This window comes from Patagioenas fasciata, chromosome 39, assembly GCF_037038585.1.
Source record: "Patagioenas fasciata isolate bPatFas1 chromosome 39, bPatFas1.hap1, whole genome shotgun sequence".
Classification (NCBI taxonomy): Eukaryota; Metazoa; Chordata; class Aves; order Columbiformes; family Columbidae; genus Patagioenas; species Patagioenas fasciata.
The window spans coordinates 980229-1001050 of record NC_092558.1 but is presented as its reverse complement, the minus strand read 5'-3'; the positions used below and the strand labels follow the sequence as shown (position 1 = coordinate 1001050).

The following is a 20822-nucleotide window of genomic DNA, read 5'->3' as shown; positions in this document are numbered from 1 at the left end:
AGGCGCGGTGCTGATTGGCTGAGGGGAGAGGCGAGGGGGATGAACCAAACGCTGCGGGGGTGGTGGTGAGGAATAGCCGCGCTGTTATAGCACATCCTAAAGTATTATACACCACCACGGGGTATCTACCAGCTCTGGAGGACGCGGGGAGATGGGGGATGTTCACAGGAGGCCCCGTGTGAGGCGTTTGGGGGAGGTCTCGAAATGGAGCCCCCCCCCGGGTACAAAAAATGGCGGCGCCTGGGGGCGTACAACAAAATGGCGGCTGCCTCGGGGCTATGGGGAAACCGCGGCTGCCTGGGGGTGCAACAAAATGGCGGCGCCTGGGAGGGTACAGCAAAATGGCGGCGCCGGAAACGGGGAGGGGGGACAACAAAATGGCGGCTTTGCGTGGGGGGGGGTCCCGGAGGAGCCGGGGGTGGGTGGACCCCCCCACAGGGGCCACGGAGGGGCCGCAACCCGAAGATTCGGGGGGTCCCCCCCCGCAGAGGGCGGGAATTGCCCCCCCGGATCGCGCAACCCCCCCGCGACGCCCCCGGAATGGATTCGCCCCCACCCCCAACCTCGTGCCCTTTGATCCGCCCGGCCCTGCGGCGCTAGGGGCGTGGCCGGGGCGTGGTTATAGGCGTGGTTATGGGCGTAGTGGGCGTGGTCTGCGCTCGCTATAAAAGCGGCGCCGCGGCCCCGCCCACCGCAGTCGGGCAGCGGCGGCGGCGGGAAGGTACCGGGGGGGGCTTTGGGGGTTCTGGGGGGTTTTGGGGGTTCCGGGGGGGGTTTTGGGGTCCTGGGGGGGTTTGGGGGGCCCGCGGGGAGGCCTTGGGACCCCCCTGAGGATTTTGGGACCCCATGGGGGGGTCTCGGGCTCCCCCCAAATGCTCTCGGGGGGGTTTCGAGGTGTCCGGGGATATTGGGGGGGGGGCTAAAGATCCAGGGGTTCGGGGGGGTCCTCCCAAAGCTTTGGGGTGCTGGGGGGGCCCCCTAAATCTTGGGGTTCAGGGCGGGACCTTAAGTCCCCTTGAAGAATATTGGGGTGCCCTGGGGGGGTGTGAAGTCAATTAATTTGGGGGGGCGTCTCGAAGATATTGGGGGGGGTGTAAAGTCAATTTAATTAATTTGGGGGGGGGGTTACAAAGCCGATCAATTAATCCTGGGGGTCCTGATGATGTTTAGGGGCATAAAGTCAATTAATGAATTTGGGGGGGCACAAAGCCAATTACTTTTGGGGTGTCCCCCCCCCTCAGGTGATGGAACCCGCGTCCCCCCCCCGCGACCTGGAACTGGCGACTCTGGACCCCGAGAAATCAGCAGAATTTGGGGGATCCCCCCCCCCTAAAAACCCCGATGATGGGCCCGATCCTGCCTCCCCCCCCAAAACCAACGAGGGGCCCGATCCTGCCCCTCAGGGGCCCGATCCCTCCCCCCCCCCAAATCAACGAGAAAAACGGGTTAATGGTGAAAATCCCCCCCGAGGAGGATGAAGATGATTTAGGGGGGACCCCCCCGATGTTGGGGGGGTCCCAAAGTGGGGGGGCGGGGGGGTCCCCCCGTTTTACGGGGTTGGGGAAGGAGGAGGTGCTGCGCGCGGCCGGCACCGCCCCCTGGAGGAGGGCGCGGGCGCTGCTGCTCGTGCTGTTTTGGGGGGGCTGGTTGGGGATGGTGGGGGCGGCCGCGGCCATCGTGGCCAGAGCCCCCCGCTGTGACCCCCCCGGACCCTGGTGGCAAAAGGGGGCGCTCTACAGGGCACCCCCAAAACCCTTCGGAGGGGATCTCAAAGGTGAGAGGGGAAGGGAGGGACCCAGGCGTTCGGGGGGGGGGGGGGGAACGACCCAGGAGTTCGGGGAGGGGAGAGGGGCCCCCTGTTTATGACCCCCCCCCCCAAAAAGGGACTCAGGAGTTCGGGGAGGGACCCAGGAGTTCAGGCAGGGAACTCCTCTATTAGTGACCCCCCCAAAAAGGGACCCAAGAGTTCAGGAGGGACCCAGGCATTCGGGTGGGACCCAGCAGTTCGGGGGGGGACCCAGGCGTTCGGGGAGGGGAGAGGGGCCCCCTATTTGTGACCCCCCAAAAAGGGACCCAGGAGTTCGGGAGGGGACCCAGGCGTTCGGGGTGGGGAGAGGGGCCCCCTATTAGTGACCCCCCCAAAAAGGGACCCAGGAGTTCAGGAGGGACCCAGGAGTTCGGGGAGGGACCCCAAAAAGGGACCCAAGAGTTCAGGAGGGACCCAGGAGTTCGGGTGGGACCCAGGAGTTCGGGGGGGGACCCAGGAGTTCGGGCAGGGGAGAGGGGCCCCCTATTAGTGACCCCCCCCCCCAAAAAGGGACCCAGGAGTTCGGGAGGGGATGCACCCCAAAAAGGGACCCAGGCGTTCGGAGGGGACCCAGGAGTTCGGGGAGGGAACCCCCCTATTAGTGACCCCCCAAAAAAAGGACCCAGGAGTTCAGGAGGGACCCAGGAGTTCGGGGAGGAGAGAGGGGCCCCCTATTTGTGACCCCCCCAAAAAGGGACCCAGGAGTTCGGGGAGGGAACCCCCCCTATTAGTGACCCCCCGAAAAAAGGACCCAGGAGTTCAGGGGGGGACCTGAGAGTTTGGGGGGACCCAGGAGTTCAGGGAGGGAACCCCCCCCCATTAGTGACCCCCCCAGAAAGGGACCCAGGAGTTCGGGGAGGGAACCCCCGTATTAGTGATCCCCCCAAAAAGGGACCCAGGCATCTGGGGCCACCCCTCCCCACAGTTTCATCGTGGGGGGAGGGGCAGTGACTCAGCATTTGGGGGGGGGGGGGGTCAGTTTTGGGGTTCACCCCCTCAGTCTCTTTGGGGTCCCTGGGGGTGGTTTTGGGGTTCAGGGGGTGAATTTGGGGGTTCAGAGGGTTCAGTTCTGGGGGTTTGGGGGTTCAGGGGGGGCAGTTTGGGGGTTCAGGACTGATTTTGGGGGTTCAGGGGGTTTGGGGGTTCAGGGGGGGCAGTTTGGGGGTTCAGGACTGATTTTGGGGGTTCAGGGGGTTTGGGGCTGATTTGGGGGTTTGGGGCTGATTTGGGGGTTCAGGGTTGATTTGGGGGTTCAGGGGCTTGGAGGTTCCAGGTTGATTTTTGGGGTTCAGGGTTGATTTGGGGGTTCAGGGGTTTGGGGGTCCCAGGAGCTCAGTTTTGGGGTTCAGGGCTGATTTGGGGGATTTATGGGGTTTGGGAGTTCAGGGGGCTCAGTTTTGGGGTCCCTGGGGGTTTGGGGTTCAGGGGTTTGGGGGGGTCCCAGGAGCTGAGTTTTGGGGGTTCAGGGTTGATTTTGGGGCTTCAGGAGGTTTGTGGGTTCAGTGTAGATTTGGGGGTCCCATGAGCTCAGTTTTGGGGCTCAGTGTTGATTTTGGGGTCTCCCCAGGGGTCTCCGACCACCTGGACCACGTGGTGGATTTGGGGGTGCGGGGGCTGATTCGGGGGTTCAGGGTTGATTTGGGGGTTCAGGGTTGATTTTGGGGTTGAGTTGGGGGGTTCAGGGTTGATTTTGGGGTTGATTTTGGGGCTCAGTGTTGATTTTGGGGTCCCCCCAGGGGTCTCCGACCGCCTGGACCACGTGGTGGATTTGGGGGTGCAGGGTTGATTTGGGGGTTCAGGGTTGATTTGGGGGTTGATTTGGGGGGTTCAGTGTTGATTTTGGGGCTCAGTGTTGATTTTGGGGTCCCCCCAGGGGTCTCCGACCGCCTGGACCACGTGGCAGATTTGGGGGTGCAGGGTTGATTTGGGGGTTCAGGGTTGATTTGGGGGTTGATTTGGGGGGTTCAGTGTTGATTTTGGGGCTCAGTGTTGATTTTGGGGTCCCCCCAGGGGTCTCCGACCACCTGGACCACGTGGTGGATTTGGGGGTGCGGGGGCTGATTTGGGGGTTCAGGGTTGATTTGGGGGTTCAGGGTTGATTTTGGGGTTGAGTTGGGGGGTTCAGGGTTGATTTTGGGGTTGATTTGGGGGTTCAGTGTTGATTTTGGGGTCCCCCCAGGGGTCTCCGACCACCTGGACCACGTGGCAGATTTGGGGGTGCAGGGGCTGATCCTGGGGCCCCTGCACCCCCTGGGTGCTCAGCGCCCCCTGCTGGAGGAGCTGGACCCGGCCCTGGGGACACTTGGGGACCTCGAGGAGCTGCTGAAGAAGGCGAAGGACAGAGGTGGGGACCCCAAAATAATGGGGGGGACCCCAAAGTCGGGGGGACCCTAAAACAATGTGGGGGGACCTGAAATGGGGGGGGGACCCCAAAATGTGGTGGGGGGGTCCTGAAATTATGGGGGTCCCTGAAGCAATGGGGGGGAACACGAGAATATGGGGGGGACCCTGATATATGGGGGGGATCCCAAAATGTGGGGGGGGGGTCCCGAAATAATGGGGGGATTCTGAAGTAATGAGGGGGAACAGAAGAATATGGGGGGGACCCTGAAATATGGGGGGGACCCCAAAATGGGGGGATCCTGAAATGGGGGAGGATCCTGAAATGGGGGGGTGACCCCAAAATATGGGGGGGACTCTGAAATGGGGGGGGCCCAAGAATGGGGAGGACCCCAAAGTGGGGGGGGGGTGTCCTGGAAATGGGGGGACACAGGAATTTGGGGGGGGGGGATCTCAAATGGGGGGGACCCCGAAATATGGGGATACCCTGAAATAATGGGGGGGACCCCAAAATATGGGGGGGACCTCAAAACAATGGGGGGGGACCCCGAAGTGTGTGGGGAATCCTGAAAATGTGGTGGGGACCCCAAAATAATGGGGGGGACCCCAAAATAATGGGGACCCTGAAATATGGGGGGGACCCCAAAACATTGAAGGGGACCCTGAAGTAGGGGGGGGACCCGGGAATATGGGGGACCCCAAAACATTGGGGGGGACCCTGAAATATGGGGGGGGACCCGGGAATATGGGGGGGACCCCAAGATGGGGGGGGGGTGCTGAAATGTGGGGGGGGGACCCCAAAAATGGGGGATCCTGAAAACGGGAGACACAGGAATGGGGGGACCCCAAATGGGGGGGGACCCCAAATGGGGGGGACCCCAAAATCTGGGGGGGACACTGAAATAATGGGGGGACATGGGAATGGGGGGGGGTCCCCAAATGTGGGGGTGACCCCATGGGGGGTTTTGGGGCCCCCCCGTGACCCCTGTGACCCCCAGGGCTGCGGGTGCTTCTGGATCTGACCCCCGACCCCTGGGGGGCGCAGCCGTGGGGCGGGGAGAACAGAACCCGGCTCACCCCACAGCTCCCGGTGAGTTAGGGGGCAGCTGGGGGGCGGTTATGGGGCACTTAGGGGGGATGTGGGGCAGCTATGGGGTGGTTATGGGAGGTGGGGGGCTGTGGGTCTCTATGGGTCCCTATGTTGTGTATTGGTGCCTATGGGTCCCTATGGTGTCTATGGGCGTCTGTGGGTGTCTATAGGTCTCTATGGGTCTCTATGGGTCCTTATGGTCTCTATGGGTTTCTATGGTGTCTGTGGGTCTCTATGGGTCCCTATGGTGTCTATGGGTCTCTATGGGTCTTTGTGGGTCCCTATGGTGTCTATGGGTGTTTATGGGTCTTTATGGGTCCCTATAGTGTCTATGGGCATCTATGGGTCCTTATGGTCTCTATGGGTCTCCATGGTCTCTATGGGTCCCTATGGTGTCTATGGGCGTCTATGGGTCTCTATGGGTCCGTATGGTGTCTATGGGCGTCTGTGGGTCTCTATGGGTCCCCATGGTCTCTATGGGTCCCTATGGTGTCTAGGGGCGTCTGTGGGTCTCTATGGGTTCGTATGGTCTCTATGGGTCCCTATGATGTCTATGGGTGTCTGTGGGTCTCTATGGGTCCCTATGGTGTCTATGGGCGTCTGTGGGTCTCTATGGGTCCCTATGGTTTCTATGCGTCTCTATGGGTCCCTATGGTGTCTATGGGTCTGTATGGGTCTCTATGGGTCCTTATGGTGTCTATGGGTGTCTGTGGGTCCCTATGGTCTCTATGGGTTCTATGGGTCCCTATGGGTCCCTATGGGTCAGTGTGGGTCTCTATGGGTTCTATGGGTCTCTATGGGTCCCTATGGGTCAGTGTGGGTCTCTATGGGTTCTATGGGTCCCTATGGGTCCCTATGGGTCCCTATGGGTCAGTGTGGGTCTCTATGAGTTCTATGGGTGTCTATGGGTTTCTATGGGTCAGTGTCCGTGTGTCTGTCCCAGGGCGCCGTGTCCGCGTGGCTGGGTCGGGGGCTGAAGGGGATTTTCCTGGACGCCGTCGAGGAGCTGGAGGTGACACTTATGGGGCGGGGGGACACTTATGGGGCAGGAACGGGGGTGGAGGTGACACTTATGGGGCAGGGGGAACACTAATGGGGGTGGTGGTGACACTTATGGGGCAGGAATGGGGGTGGAGGTGACACTTATGGGGCAGGGGGGACACTAATGGGGGTGGTGGTGACACTTAGGGGGCAGGAACGGGGGTGGAGGTGACACTTATGGGGCAGGAATAGGGGTGGAGGTGACACTTATGGGGCAGGAACGGGGGTGGAGGTGACACTTATGGGGCAGGGGGGACACTAATGGGGGTGGTGGTGACACTTATGGGGCAGGAATGGGGGTGGAGGTGACACTTATGGGGCAGGAATGGGGGTGGAGGTGACACTTATGGGGCAGGAACGGGGGTGGAGGTGACACTTATGGGGCAGGGGGGACACTTGGGGGGCAGGAACGGGGGATGGGGGGACAGTTGGGGGTTTCTATGGGGCAGGAGTGGGGGTGGGGGTCACTTGGGGGTCACTGACCCCTGGCCCCTCCCCCAGCCTGAACTGGTGGCCGAATGGAGGAACCTGACGGAGAAACTGGGGGGGTGAGACCCGGGACCCCCAGACCCCCCGTGTGTGTCCCCATGTCCCCCCATGTCCCCCCATGTCCCCCCATGTCCCCCCATAGCCCCCCATGTCCCCCCAAGTTTCCTTCCCCTCCCCCCATCTCAGTGTGGCCCCTCCCCCCACCCCCAGGTGACCCCAGTGACCCCCTGACCCCTGTGACCCCTTGACCCCAGTGACCCCTCAATCCCAAGCCCAATGATCACGCTGACCCCATGACCTTTTTGACCCCAGTGACCCCCTGACCTCTTTGACCCCCAGTGACCCCCTGACTCCCGTGACCCCAATGACCCCCTGACCTTAGTGACCCCTGTGACCCCTTAACTCTAATGACCCCTTGACCTTAGTGACCTCTATGACCCCAGTGACCCCCTGACCCTTGTGACCCCAATAACCCCCTGGCCTTAGTGATCTCTGTGACCCCATAACTCGATCCCTTGACCTTAGTGACCTCTGTGACCCCAGTGACTCCCTGACCCTTGTGACCCCAATGACCCCCTGACCTTAGTGACCTCTGTGACGTCAGTGACCCCATAACCCCAATGACCTCTTGACCTTAGTGACCCCTGTGACCCCGTGACCCCGTAACCCCTGACCTTTGCCCCCAGGGTGCTGGTGCTGGGCTCCCGTTCCCAGGATCCCCTGGGGCTGCGCCGGGCGCTCAACGTCTCGGGGGAGGGGCAGCTCCTCATTGGCCAATTCCCGACCGGCTCCGCCCCCATCGATGACGTCATCGACCTCCTCAGGAACCCCAAAATCCACCTGGGATGGAGCGTGAGTGCCCCCGAAATCTGAGCCCTGGACCCAGCGCGGGAGGGACCCAGGAGTTCGGGGGGGACCCAGGCGTCCGGGAGGGACCCAGGAGTCCGGGAGGGACCCAGGAGTTTGGGGGGGAGGGAGGGGTTTGGGAGGGGACTCAAAAGTGGGGAGGGGACCCAGGAGTTCGGGAGGGGACCCAGGAGTGCGGGAGGGGACCCAGGAGTGCGGGAGGGACCCAGGACTTCGGGAGGGACCCAGGAGTCCGGGGGGGACCCAGGAGTTCGGGAGGGACCCAGGCGTTCGGGGGGTCCCGCTGACAGCGCCCCCTGCAGGTTGGCTCCCCCCGGCAGCACGCGCTGGGCTCCCTGGACCCCTCCAGCGCCCCCTGGCGGCTGCTGCTGCTCTGGATGCTCCCGGGGCCCCCGGTCCTGAACTACGGAGACGAAGTGGGGCTCACAGACCCCCCCGGCGGGGACGGGCAGGTGAGCGGGGACCCAGGAGTTCGGGAGGCACCCAGGAGTTCGAGGGGGACCCAGGAGTTCGGGGAGGGACCCAGGAGTTCAGTGGGGGACCCAGGAGTTCGGGGGGGACCCAGGAGTGCAGGGGGGACCCAGGAGTTCAAGGGGGACCCAGGAGTTCGGGAGGGACCCAGGAGTTCGGGGGGGACCCAGGAGTTCGAGGGGGACCCAGGAGTTAAATGGGGGACCCAGGAGTTAAATGGGGGACCCAAATAGGGGACCCAGGAGTCTGGGGGTGGACCCAGGAGTTCGGGGGGGACCCAGGAGTTTGGGAGGGACCCAGGAGTTCGAGGGGGACCCAGGAGTTTGGGAGGGACCCAGGAGTTCAATGGGGGACCCAGGAGTTCAGGGGGGACCCAGGAGTTCAAGGGGGACCCAGGAGTTCGGGAGGGACCCAGGAGTTCGGGGGGGACCCAGGAGTTCGAGGGGGACCCAGGAGTTCGAGGGGGACCCAGGAGTTAAATGGGGGACCCAGGAGTTCGGGAGGGACCCAGGAGTTCAATGGGGGACCCAGGAGTTCGGGAGGGACCCAGGAGTTCGGGAGGGACCCAGGAGTTCAAGGGGGGACCCAGGAGTTCGGGAGGGACCCAGGAGTTCAATGGGGGACCCAGGAGTTCAGGGGGGACCCAGGAGTTCAGGGGGGACCCAGGAGTTCGGGGGGGACCCAGGAGTTAAATGGGGGACCCAGGAGTTCGGGAGGGACCCAGGAGTTCGAGGGGGACCCAGGAGTTCGGGAGGGACCCAGGAGTTCGGGGAGGAATGGGGGTATTTAAACGACGTGGGGGAGGGGATGGAGGGGGAGTTGGGGGAGGGGGAGTTGGGAATGTTATGGGGGGTTGGGGAGGTGTTGGGGGGGTCTGGGGGATTTTAAATGTGGTGGGGAGGGGCTGTAGAAGGGATGGGGGGAGGGGCCATTGGGGGTATTTTGGGGGGTGGGGGGAGGGGTGATACCCCCCCTTGACCTTTGCCCTTTGCCCCCAGCTGACCCCTATGCCCTGGGAGCTGATTGGGCAGATCCAGGAGGGCGGGAACAGCAGCGAGGTGGGAAAAGGGGCGGGGCTTGCGCGGGAGGGGCGGGGTTTGCCACGAGGGGGCGGGGCTTCCCCATCCCAATGGCTCCTTAAAGGGGCAACACCCAGAGCACGCCCTTAAAAGGGCAACGGAACATCCGGGGCGCGGCCTTAAAGGGGCGATGGGCCCAGAGTCTGTGCTTAAAGGGGCAACACCCTCGGGTTGTGCTCTGAAAGGGGCAACAACTCAGGGTGGGGCCTTAAAGGGGCAACACACCCTTTAAGTCCTTAAAGGGGCCGCGTCCAGGTTTGCGCCCCACGGGATGTTCTTAAAAGGGCGATGGCACAGGGTGGGGCCTTAAAGGGGCAACGCAGCCTTTAAGTCCTTAAAGGGGCCGCGTCCAGGTTTGCGTGCCACGGGACGTTCTTAAAAGGGCTATGGCACAGGGTGGGCCCTTAAAGGGGCAATGCGGTTTTATTCTTAAAAGGGCAATGATAACCCGTGGTCTTAAAGGGGCAAAACACATTTTCTCCTTAAAGGGACCACATCCTGGTTCCTCTCCCCTCCCCATTTTGCGGTTTTGCCCCTATTTATTGTTTTCCCCCCAATTTTGGGGTTAACCCCCCATTCCCCCCAGACCTATCTCCCATCCCCCCCATTATTTCACTGTTCTCCCCCCAATTTTGGGCTTTCCCCCCCAATTTCAGGTGGATTTTTTTGGCCCCATTTTGCTGTTTTCCCCCCATTTCACTGCTTTTAACCCCAATTCCCTGTCCCCCCCCCCATTCCCACCATCCATCCCCCAACTAGTTCACTATTCCCCCCCCTCATTTTTAGGTTCCCCCCCCCCAATTTTAAGTGCTTTTTTCGCCCCTTTTTACCCAATTTCACTGCTTTTAACCCCAATTCTGTGTCCCCTCCCATTCCCACCATCCATCCCCCCATTATTTCACTATTTCCCCCCATATTTAGGTTCCCCCCCCCAACTTTCGGTGCTTTTTTCACCCCGTTTTGCCCAATTTCACCGATTTTAACCCCAATTCCGTGTGTCCCCCCCCAGGCCGTCCTTCTGTCCCTGTCCCGCCGTCTTTCCCGCCTCCGCTCGCAGGAGCCGGTTCTGCAGCGCGGGGGATTCGAACCCGTGACCTCAGAATCTGGAACCTCCGCCTTCCTACGCTCCTGGGACTTCCGGCGGCGCTTCCTGGTTGTGCTCAATCGGAGCCCGGAGCCACGCCCCCCGTTCCTGGCCACGCCCCCCGGCCTTCCCGCGCGCGCCACGCTGCTCGCGAGCACCCACGGGCCACGCCCCCCACCGGAAGCGCTGGAGCTGAACGCGATGCAGCTGCGGCCCCACGAGGGGGCGGTGCTGGGCTTGGCCCCGCCCACCCCGTGACACCGGAAGTGGGGGAATCCCCCCCCCCCCCCCCCAAATAGGGGAATCCCCATCAACTGTAGGGAAACCCCCGGAAGTGGGGGAATCCCCTCCCCCTCTACACCAGATTCCCAACAAATTGGGGACCCCCCCCAGGACCCCCCCAAACTGGGGACCCACCCCCAAATCTGGGGATGCCCTACCCTAATTGGGGAGCCCCAGATCACCCACAAATTGGGGACCCCCCCCTCTCCATAAACTTGGGACCCCCCCCCCCAAATCCCCACAAACTGGGGAACCCCCAGATCACCCACAAATTGGGGCCCCCCCCGTAAACTGGGGACCCCCAGATCACCCCCAAATTGGGGACCCCCCCATAAACTGGGAACCCCCAGATCACCCCCAAACTGGGGACCCCCCCCCATAAACTGGGAACCCCCAGATCACCCCCAAATTGGAGACCCCCCCAATAAACTGGGGACCCTCAGATCACCCACAAATTGGGGACCCCCCCCATAAACTGGGGAACCCCACATAAGCTGGGGACCCCCAGATCACCCCCAAATTGGGGGACACCCCCAGGACCCATTCATTGTGGACCCCAACCCACCCTATAAATTGGGGACCCCCCTGATCACCCATAAACTGGGGACCCCCCCTTGAATCACCCAGAATTTGGGGGACACCCCCCAGGTCTCATTTAGACCCCCCCCTATTTTAAGGGTACCCCAAATTTTAGGGGGTACCCCAATTTTGGGGTACCTCCCCCTCACACTCCAATTTCGGGGGGTCCCTTGTGCCTCTTGTGGGTCCCCCCCCTTGTCCCTGGGGGCGTTTTGGGGGTTCCCCCCCCCCAAATCCTCAATAAACGAACCTGCATTTGTGCCCATGGACCTGTTCTGGGGGGGGGGGGGGCCTAGGAGGTCGGGAGGGACCCAGGAGTCCGGGAGGGACCCAGGAGATCGGGAGGGACCCAGGAGTGCGGGGGGGACCCAGGAGTTCAATGGGGGACCCAGGAGTTCAGGGGGGACCCAGGAGTTCGGGAGGGACCCAGGAGTTCAATGGGGGACCCAGGAGTTCGGGAGGGACCCAGGAGTTCGGGAGGGGACCCAGGAGTGCGGGGGGAATTCGCCAGTTCCCACCGCCCCGCGCAGACGCGTTCCCGCCTCCCCCCCCCCCTCCTCTCCCCCCGCCGGAAGTGACGCAGCGGAAGCGGGGCCGCCATGAAGCTGCTCACACACAACCTGCTGAGCTCCAACGTCCCAGGAACCAAAGAGCGCGGGTTCCCGCTCCTCATACAGGTGCCCGCACGCCTGGGTCCCTCTCCCGATCTCCTGGGTCCCTCCCGGACTCCTGGGTCCCTCTCCCGATCTCCTGGGTCCCCTCTCGCACTCCTGGGTCCCTCCCGGACTCCTGGGTCCCTCTCCCGATCTCCTGGGTCCCCTCTCGCACTCCTGGGTCCCTCCCGGACTCCTGGGTCCCTCTCCCGATCTCCTGGGTCCCCTCCCGCACTCCTGGGTCCCCCCGATCTCCTGGGTCCCCCCCGATCTCCTGGGTCCTCTCCCGATCTCCTGGGTCCCCCCCGCACTCCTGGGTCCCCTCCCCGCACTCCTGGGTCCCTCCCGCACTCCTGGGTCCCTCCCGCACTCCTGGGTCCCCTCCCGCACTCCTGGGTCCCTCCCGCACTCCTGGGTCCCCTCCCCGCACTCCTGGGTCCCTCCCGCACTCCTGGGTCCCTCCCCGCACTCCTGGGTCCCTCCCCGCACTCCTGGGTCCCTCCCCGCACTCCTGGGTCCCTCCCCGCACTCCTGGGTCCCCGTGTCACCGTGTCCCCTCTCCCAGGCCTCCGAGGTCCGGGTCCGCCCGGTCCCGTTCAACGGCGCCTTCGTGGCGCGGATGGTCCCGCGGCTCCACTGGGGGGCGCTGCTGGAGGCGGCGCAGAGCGTGAGTGAGGGACCCAGGAGTTCGGGGGGGACCCAGGAGTGCGGGAGGGACCCAGGAGTTCGGGGGGGACCCAGGAGTTCGGGGGGGACCCAGGAGTGCGGGAGGGACCCAGGAGTGCGGGAGGGACCCAGGAGTGCAGGAGGGACCCAGGAGTGCGGGAGGGACCCAGGAGTGCGGGGAGGGGACCCAGGAGTGCGGGGGGGACCCACGAGTTTGGGGGGGGGACCCAGGAGTTTGGGGGGGGACCCAGTTTGGGGGGGGTTGGGGGACCCAGGAGTTCGGGGGGACCCAGGAGTTCAGGGGAGGGACCCAGGAGTTCGGGGGAGGGACCCCGGAGTTCAGGAGGATCCCATTTTTGGGGATCCCCAATTTGGGGAGTGGGGGGGAGGAACCCACTTTGGGATGGTCTATAATTCATGGGGGGGTCTGAGGTTTGGGGTGGCCCATATTGTGGAGGGGGGGGCAAATTAGGGGGTTCCCCATTTTGGGGTGCCTGAGTTTGGAGGGGGTTATGTGGGGTAATTTGGGGGGCTCCCTCCCCCTCATTCTGTGTGTGTGTCCCCCCCCAAAGTTGGGGGAGCCCCCCGAGCTGCCCCCCGAACCCACCCCCGGGTACGAGAGCGATGAGACGTTCCTGCGGAGGCTGCACCACCTGCTGCTCGAGGTGGGGGGACCCCGAAATGGGGGGGGGACCCCGAAATGTAGGGGGGGGGTCCTGAAATGGGGGAGGATTCTGAAATGTGGGGTGGACCCCCCGGAATGGGGGGGGGGACACCCTGGAATGTGGGGGGGACCCCAAAATGGGGGGAGGACCCCAAAATGGGGGGGGGACCCCAAAATGTGGGGGGGGTCCTGAAATGGGGGAGGATTCTAAAATGTGTGGTGGACCCCCTGAAATGTGGGGGGGACCCCAAAATGGGGGGGGACTCCAAAGTGTAGGGGGGGGTCCTGAAATGGGGGAGGATTCTAAAATGTGGGGTGGACCCCCCGGAATGGGGGGGGGACCCCGGAATATGGGGGAGACAACCCCAGGATTTGGGGGGTGACCCTAACATTGGGGGGGGGACCCTGGAATGAGGGGGGACTGTGAAATAGGGGGGGACCCTGAAATGGGGTGGGGACCTTAATACATGGGGGGGACCCCAAAATGTGGGGGGGGAGACCCCAAAATGTGGGGGTGGGGACCCCGGAATGGGGGGGGATTGTGAAATGGGGGGGGGGGAGACCAAAATGTGGGGGGGACCCCAGAATATGGGGAGAGAGTGGAATGGGAGGGACCCCAAAAATGGAACCGTGAAATGGGGGGGGACCCTGAAATATGGGGGGACGTGGGAATGGGGGGGGACACCCCGGAATATGGGGGGATGACCGCAAAATACAGGGGCCATTGGAATGGGGGGGACCCTGGAATGAGGGGGACCCCAAAATGTGAGGGGGACCTCAAAATATGGGGGGGCATTGGAATGGGAGGGACCCCAAAAATGGGACCCTGAAATACGGGGTGGATCCTGAAATCTGGGGAGGTCCCCGAAATGGGGGGGGGAACCCCAAAATTCAGGGGGACATTGGAATGGGGGAGGACCCTGAAATGGGATCCTGGAAATGGGGGGGTCCTGAAAATAGGGGGGCCCAAAATAGGGGAACATTATAATGGGGGGGACCCTGAAATGGGGGCACATTAGAATGGGGAGACCCTAAATGGGGGGGACATGGGAATAGGGGGGACCCCAAAATATGGGAGGGACCAGGAAATAGGGGAAGAGACCAAAAATGGGGGGGGACCTGAAAACCAAGGGGGGGGGTCCCCAAAACTAGGGGGGGTCCCCAAAATGTATGGAGGTCCCCAAACTGTGGGAGGGTCCTTGAAACCTAATGGGGGGAGCCCCAAACTTGGGGGTCCCAGAAACATGGGAGGGGGGTGGGGGGGTCTTGAAACTTGGGGGGGGGGGGTCCCCAAAACCTGGGGGGGGTCCCCAACGTGGTGTTTCCGGTTGCAGGTGGAGGTGCAGGAGGGGGCGCTGCGCTGCCCCCACTCCGGCCGCTCCTTCCCCATTTCCAGGGGGGTCCCCAATATGTTGCTGAGCGACGAGGAGCCCTGAGGGACCCAGGAGTTCGGGGGGGGACCCAGGAGTTCGGGAGGGGACCCAGGAGTTCGGGGGGGACATGGTGGGGACACCACGGGGGTCCCCAAAATAATGGGAGGGGGGTGGTGGGGAGAATAAAGGGAGTTGTTGGATTTTGGGGGATTTAAGTTATTGGGGGGACCCAGGAGTTCGGGGAGGGACCCAGGAGTTCGGGGAGGGACCCAGGAGTTCAGGGGGACCCAGGAGTCCGGGGGAGGGACCCAGGAGTTCGGGAGGGACCCAGGAGTTCGGGGACATAGAGGGTGGAGGGGGACCCAGGAGTTCGGGAGGGACCCAGGAGTCCGGGGGGTACCCAGGAGTTCAAGGAGGGACCCAGGAGTGCGGGAGGGGACCCAGGAGTTCGGGAGCGACCCAGGAGTGCGGGAGGGGACCCAGGAGTTCGGGGAGGGACCCAGGCGTTCGGGTGGACCCAGGCGTTCGGGTGGACCCAGGCGTTCGGGAGCGGGGGGTCCCGTTTTCACGCCCCCGCGGGAGCCGCTCAAAAGCGCGGGAAATGCCAAGGGGGCGTGGTCACCCGTTCAATTTGCATAAGGGGCGGGGCTCGCAGCGCTTCGTTTGTATAATGGGCGTAGTCCCCGGCTCCTCGCGGCCCCGCCCTCTATTTTGGGCGTTTTCCCGCCGTTTATCCGCTTTCTGGTGAATTTGGAGCCTTTGCGGCTTTTCGTGGCCCAAATCTTCCTTTTCTTGCCCCCAAATCCCTGTTTATTTTCACCGAATCTCTTCTTTTTTGCCCCAAAACGTCCCCTTTGAGCCGGAGGACTCTCCGCCCCCCATCTCTGTGCTCCCTTCGCCCTCCCAGAGCCGCCGCTCTACTTCCCGCCTCGCTGCTCGTTTCCGCCGGCGCTGCCGGAAGTGACGCCAGCGCGCAGGGCCTGAGGCGGGAGTGGCGGTTGGAGGCACCGAGGGGCCGGTGAGCGGGGGGGGGACACGAATTGGGGACAAATTGGGGACAAATTGGGGACAAAGGGAGGGGGCGGGGGGGTTCCCGTGTCCCCAGGGCTCCCGGGGGGGTCCCTGTGTCGCCCGTGGGCTCCGTGTTCCCTCAGTGGCCCCGCGTGTCGCCCCCTGGGCCCGACCCCCCCACCCCGGTCCTTCATGTGTCCCCCCCTTAGTGTCCCCGTGTCCCCCCCTGTCCCTGTGTCCCCCTTGGTTTGTCCCCATGTCCCCCCTGATTTCTCCCCATCCCCCTGTCCCCACGTCCCCCCAGTGTCCCCATGTCCCTGATGTTCCCATGTCCCCCTTGGTTTGTCCCCATCCCCATGTCCCCCCCAGTGTCCCCACATCCCCCCACTGTCCTCTGATGTCCCCATGTCCCTCCCCAATGTCCCCGTGTCCCCCGCAGTGTCCCCATGTCCCCCTTGGTTTGTCCCCATTCCCATGTCCCCCCCAGTGTCCCCACGTCCCCCCACTGTCCCCTGATATCCCCATGTCCCCCCCAGTGTCCCCATGTCCCCCTTGGTTTGTCCCCATTCCCATGTCCCCCCCAGTGTCCCCACGTCCCCCCACTGTCCCCTGATGTCCCCATGTCTCCCCCAGTGTCCCCATGTCCCCCTTGGTTTGTCCCCATCCCCATGTCCCCACGTCCCCCTACTGTCCCCTGATGTCCCCATGTCCCTGATGTTCCCATGTCCCCCTTGGTTTGTCCCCATCCCCGTGTCCCCCCACTGTCCCCTGATGTCCCCATGTCCCTCCCCAATGTCCCCATGTCCCCCCCAGTGTCCCCATGTCCCCCTTGGTTTGTCCCCATTCCCATGTGCCCCCCAGTGTCCCCACATCCCCCCACTGTCCCCTGATGTCCCCATGTCCCCCTTGGTTTGTCCCCATATCTCTCTTCCCATATCCCCCCTCACTGTCCCCACGTCTCCTGATGTCCCCATGTCCCCCCTCACTGTCCCCATGTCCCCCCCGTGCTGTCCCTGTGTTCCCCACTGTCCGCCCAGTGTCCCCATGTCCCCTGATGTCCCCACATCCCTGCACTGTCCCCATCCCCTCTCACTGTCCCTATGTCCCTGCCCCCCACCACCATCCCCATGTCCCTGATGTCCCCTGGTGTCCCCATATCCCTGATGTCCCCAATGTCCCCATGTCCTTAATGTCCCAACGTCCCCAATGTCCCCTGATATCCCCATATCCCAATTTCCCTGATGTCCCCAATGTCCCCTGATATCCCCATATCCCAATGTCCCCTGGTGTCCCCATATCCCCATGTCACCAACATCCCCAGTGTTCCCATATCCCCTGATGTCCCCATGTCCCCCAATGTCCCCTGATATCCCCATATCCGAATGTCCGTGATGTCCCCAATGTCCCCTCATGTCCCCTGATATCCCCATATCCCAATGTCCCTGATGTTCCCAATGTTCCCTGATATCCCCATATCCCAGTGTCCCTGATGTCCCCAATGTCCCCTGATGTCCCCTGATATCCCCATATCCCAATGTCCCCGATGTCCCCAATGTCCTCTGATGTCCCCTGATATCCCCATGTCCCCAATGTCCCCTGATATCCCCCTATCCCAATGTCCCTAATGTCCCCTGATGTACTCTGATACCCCTGATGTCCCCAATGTCCCCTGATATCCCCATATCCCGATGTCCGCTGATGTCCCCTATATCCCTGATGTCCCCAATGTCCCCTGATGTCCCCAGGCACCATGTCCTCCACGTCACAGAAGCACCGGGACTTCGTGGCCGAGCCCATGGGTGACAAACCCGTGGGGACACTGGCAGGGATCGGGGAGGTGCTGGGCAAGAAGCTGGAGGAGAAGGGCTTTGACAAGGTGGGACACTGGGGACACCTTGGGGACACTGGGGGACACCTTGGGGACACTTGGGGAGACATTTGGAATGGTGTGGAGACACTTAGAGACATGTTGGGGACAGTCTGGGGACACTTGGGGACACCTTGGGGACATTTAGACATTGGGGACATTTGGGGATGCATTGGGGACACTTAGAGACATCTTGGGGACAGTCTGGGACACTTAAGGGCACATTGGGGACACATTGGGGACACCTAGAGACATGTTGGGGACACTGGGGAGACCTTGGGGACAGTCTGGGGACGCTTAGAGACACTTGGGGAGACCTTGGGGCCACTTAGAGGCATGTTGGGGACATTTGGGGACACTTGGGGACTTGTTGTCCCCAAAGGGGTCCCCAAGGGGGGTTTGATGACCCCAAAGGGACACAGATGTGGGGACAAGGACCCTTTTGGGGACACATGGGTGGGGACAGTGACCCTGGGGGTGACACAGGGACCCAGTGGGGACCCTGGGGAGGTGACAAGGACCCTGTTGGGGACACGGGGACCCTGTTGGGGACACTTGGAGGTGGACACAGGAGTGGCCTTGGGGACACCGTGGGGGGGACAGGGACCCTATTGGGGATCTGGGGGTGGGACAAAGAGGCCTGTGGGGACATGGGGGTGACACAGGGACCCTGGGGGTGACACAGGGACCCCATGGGGACCCTGGGGAGGTGACAAGGACCCTGTTGGGGACATGGGGACCCTGTTGGGGACACTGGGATGCACTTGGGGGTGAACACAGGGGTGGCCTTGGGGACATCGTGGTGGGACACAGGGACACCATTGGGGACCTGGAGCTGGGACAAGGACCCTGTTGGGGACATGGGGACACTGGGATGCACTTGGGGGTGAACACAGGGGTGGCCTTGGGGACATCGTGGTGGGACAGGGACCCCATTGGGGACCTGGAGCTGGGACAAGGACCCTGTTGGGGACATGGGGACACTGGGATGCACTTGGGGGTGGACACAGGGGTGGCCTTGGGGACATCGTGGTGGGACAGGGACCCCATTGGGGACCTGGAGGTGGGACAAGGACCCTGTTGGGGACATGGGGACACTGGGATGCACTTGGGGGTGGACACAGGGGTGGCCTTGGGGACATCGTGGTGGGACAGGGACCCCATTGGGGACCTGGAGGTGGGACAAGGACCCTGTTGGGGACATGGGGACACTGGGATGCACTTGGGGGTGGACACAGGGGTGGCCTTGGGGACATCGTGGTGGGGCAGGGACCCTGTTGGGGACCTGGAGCTGGGACAAGGACCCTGTTGGGGACATGGGGACCCTGTTGGGGACACTGGGATGCACTTGGGGGTGAACACAGGGGTGGCCTTGGGGACATCGTGGGGTTGACAAAGACCCATTTGGGGACCCAGGGGTGGGACAAAAACCCTGTTGGGGACACGGGGACCCTGCTGGGGACCCTGGGGAGGTGACAAGGACGCTGTTGGGGACACAGGGATGTACTTGGGGATGGAAACGGGTGGCCTTGGGGACATCGTGGGTGGGACAAAGACCCTATTGGGGACCCGGGAATGGGACAAAGAGCCCGGAGGGTGCCCCGGTGACCCCGTGGGGGTGTCCCCATGTCATTGTCACCGTGTCCTTGTCCCTGTCCCCAGGCGTACGTGGTCCTGGGCCAGTTCCTGGTGCTGCGCAAGGACGAGTCGCTGTTCGGCGAGTGGCTCAAGGAGACGTGCGGGGCCAACGCGCGGCAGGCGCGGGACTGCGCCGGCTGCCTGCGGGAATGGTGCGACGCCTTCCTCTGAGCGCCCCCCCAAAATACACCCCCTCCCGCACCCTCCCCAAAAATCCCGACCCCAAAATCCCCAGAAATCGCCCCGAAAAACCCCAAAATCCAACCCAAAATGCGCCCTGGGCGCCCAGTGGCTCTGGGCTGTACCAAGTGCGTGGGGGGTGATGCCTTCACTGACCCCCCCCCTCCCCAAAAATGGGAAGTTCCAAACCTGCAGATATGGACCCCCCGAAAAAAAAGACCCCCAAAATCCCCCCCAAAAAAACCCAAATCACCCCAAAAAAGCCCCAAATCAACCCCCCCTCAACACCCCACCCCCCCCCCCAATGTATCATAATCTGCCCCAGGCACCCAGAGACCCCACAGAGCTCAGGGGGTCTGGGGATAAAATGGGGGGGTGATCCCTTCCCTGAGCCTCCCCAAAGATGGAACACTCTGAACCCCAAAATACACCCCCTCCCGCACCCCCCCCCCAGAAGCCCGACCCCAAAATCCCCAGAAATCGCCCCGAAAAACCCCAAAATCCAACCCAAAATGCGCCCTGGGCGCCCAGGGCTCTGGGCTGTACCAAGTGCGTGGGGGGTGATGCCTTCTCTGAGCCCCCCCCCCCCAAAAAAAATGATACCCCCGGAATTACAGATTTGGCTGCCCCTGGACCCCAAAATAACCCCTCCCCTAAAAAATGGACCCCAAAAACCCAAAAAATCACCCCAAAAAGACCCAAAATCTTCCCCAAAAAAACAAATCCCCCCCAAAATATATCATAACCTGCCCCAGGCACCCAGAGACCCCACAGAGCTCAGGGGGTCTGGGGGTAAAATGGGGGGGGTGATACCTTCCCTGAGCCCCCCCCAAAGATGGAACCCTGTGAACCCCAAAATACAGACCCCCCCGCCGAGTCTCCCTGAAAAAATCTGATCCCAAAATCACCAGAAATCGCCCCAAAAAACCCCAAAATGCGCCCTGGGCACGCTATGGCTCTGGGCTGTACCAAGTGCATAGCGGGGGTGACACTTTCTCTGAGTCCCCCCCAAAAATTGAACCATCTGAACCCCCAAATACAGACCCCCCCAAAATGTGACAACGACCCCCCCAGACCCTCCTGAACCCCCAAATTTCCCCCCCTTGACCCCCATGTGACCCCAAATCCCCCCCCTGGGGACACCGTGACCCCCCCCACTGGTGCTGCCCCCCCCCAAAGGGGTTTGGGCCCCCCCCTGGGGTCACTGTGTCCCCTCCCCATGCTGCGGGAGGTTTGAGCTCATTTGGTGTCATTTTGGGTTCATTTGGTGTCATTTTGGGGGGGTCCCAACCCTCCCCACGTTGGGGATGGTTTGGGCTCATTTGGTGTCATTTTGGGCTCATTTGATGTCATTTTGGGCTCATTTTAGGTCATATTGGGGGCGCCCCCCCTTCCCCGGGATGGTTTGGTCTCATTTCGTGTCATTTTGGGCTCACTTTATGTCATTTTGGGGGGGGTCCCAACCCTCCCCACTCCGGGTGTAGTTTGGGCTCATTTCATGTCATTCTGGGCTCATTTTGGACTCTTTACGTCATTTTGGGGGCGCCCCCCCCACCTCCCTCGCCAAATTTCTATGTAAAATGCGTTTTTTTCTAGAAAATAAAAACTTTTTGCTGATTTCCCCCCCACGGGGGCGGGACT

The 20822-nt window shown here is 62.4% G+C and overlaps 3 protein-coding genes across 5 annotated transcripts; all 3 read left to right on the top strand.

Moving 5' to 3' along the window:
• Nucleotides 1-699: 699 nt before the first annotated feature.
• SLC3A2 (solute carrier family 3 member 2) lies at nt 700-11389 on the top strand. 3 transcript variants are annotated; one of them, XM_071801478.1, is made up of 11 exons: nt 700-721; nt 1242-1774; nt 3987-4151; nt 5146-5237; nt 6181-6249; nt 6780-6826; nt 7454-7619; nt 7937-8086; nt 9104-9163; nt 10194-10548; nt 10617-11389. In XM_071801478.1, exons 2-10 carry the CDS (start codon nt 1342-1344, stop codon nt 10524-10526), a joined length of 1515 nt encoding a protein of 504 aa, XP_071657579.1. In that variant the 5' UTR covers nt 700-721; nt 1242-1341; the 3' UTR covers nt 10527-10548; nt 10617-11389. The 3 variants fall into 3 exon arrangements, with proteins under 3 accessions (XP_071657579.1, XP_071657578.1, XP_071657580.1); XM_071801479.1 differs by having other exon boundaries at nt 701-721; nt 3987-4003; nt 4052-4151; nt 10194-11389; XM_071801477.1 differs by having other exon boundaries at nt 10194-11389.
• A 308-nt stretch (nt 11390-11697) lies between these two features.
• On the top strand, nt 11698-14605 carry TRMT112 (tRNA methyltransferase activator subunit 11-2). The gene is made up of 4 exons (XM_065862185.2): nt 11698-11806; nt 12348-12449; nt 13021-13113; nt 14447-14605. Exons 1-4 carry the CDS (start codon nt 11729-11731, stop codon nt 14546-14548), a joined length of 375 nt encoding a protein of 124 aa, XP_065718257.1. The 5' UTR covers nt 11698-11728; the 3' UTR covers nt 14549-14605.
• Nucleotides 14606-15014: 409 nt separating this feature from the next.
• BANF1 (barrier to autointegration nuclear assembly factor 1) lies at nt 15015-20798 on the top strand. Its single transcript, XM_065862183.2, has 3 exons — nt 15015-15503; nt 17242-17372; nt 19026-20798. The coding sequence occupies exons 2-3, from the start codon at nt 17247-17249 to the stop codon at nt 19170-19172; spliced, it is 273 nt and encodes a 90-aa protein (XP_065718255.1). The 5' UTR covers nt 15015-15503; nt 17242-17246; the 3' UTR covers nt 19173-20798.
• The last annotated feature ends 24 nt before the right edge of the window (nt 20799-20822 follow it).

What these genes read in the sequence shown, in the direction of transcription:
- BANF1 (XM_065862183.2), top strand. Translation starts at nt 17,247, where the DNA reads ATGTCCTCCACGTCACAGAAGCACCGGGACTTCGTGGCCGAGCCCATG. An exon ending in AGGAGAAGGGCTTTGACAAG is followed by an intron (nt 17,373 to 19,025) that starts GTGGGACACTGG and finishes CCCTGTCCCCAG; the next exon opens with GCGTACGTGGTCCTGGGCCA.
- TRMT112 (XM_065862185.2), top strand. Translation starts at nt 11,729, where the DNA reads ATGAAGCTGCTCACACACAACCTGCTGAGCTCCAACGTCCCAGGAACC. An exon ending in GGTTCCCGCTCCTCATACAG is followed by an intron (nt 11,807 to 12,347) that starts GTGCCCGCACGC and finishes CCCCTCTCCCAG; the next exon opens with GCCTCCGAGGTCCGGGTCCG. An exon ending in TGCTGGAGGCGGCGCAGAGC is followed by an intron (nt 12,450 to 13,020) that starts GTGAGTGAGGGA and finishes CCCCCCCCAAAG; the next exon opens with TTGGGGGAGCCCCCCGAGCT.
- SLC3A2 (XM_071801478.1), top strand. Translation starts at nt 1,342, where the DNA reads ATGATGGGCCCGATCCTGCCTCCCCCCCCAAAACCAACGAGGGGCCCG. An exon ending in GAAGAAGGCGAAGGACAGAG is followed by an intron (nt 4,152 to 5,145) that starts GTGGGGACCCCA and finishes TGTGACCCCCAG; the next exon opens with GGCTGCGGGTGCTTCTGGAT. An exon ending in AAATCCACCTGGGATGGAGC is followed by an intron (nt 7,620 to 7,936) that starts GTGAGTGCCCCC and finishes CGCCCCCTGCAG; the next exon opens with GTTGGCTCCCCCCGGCAGCA.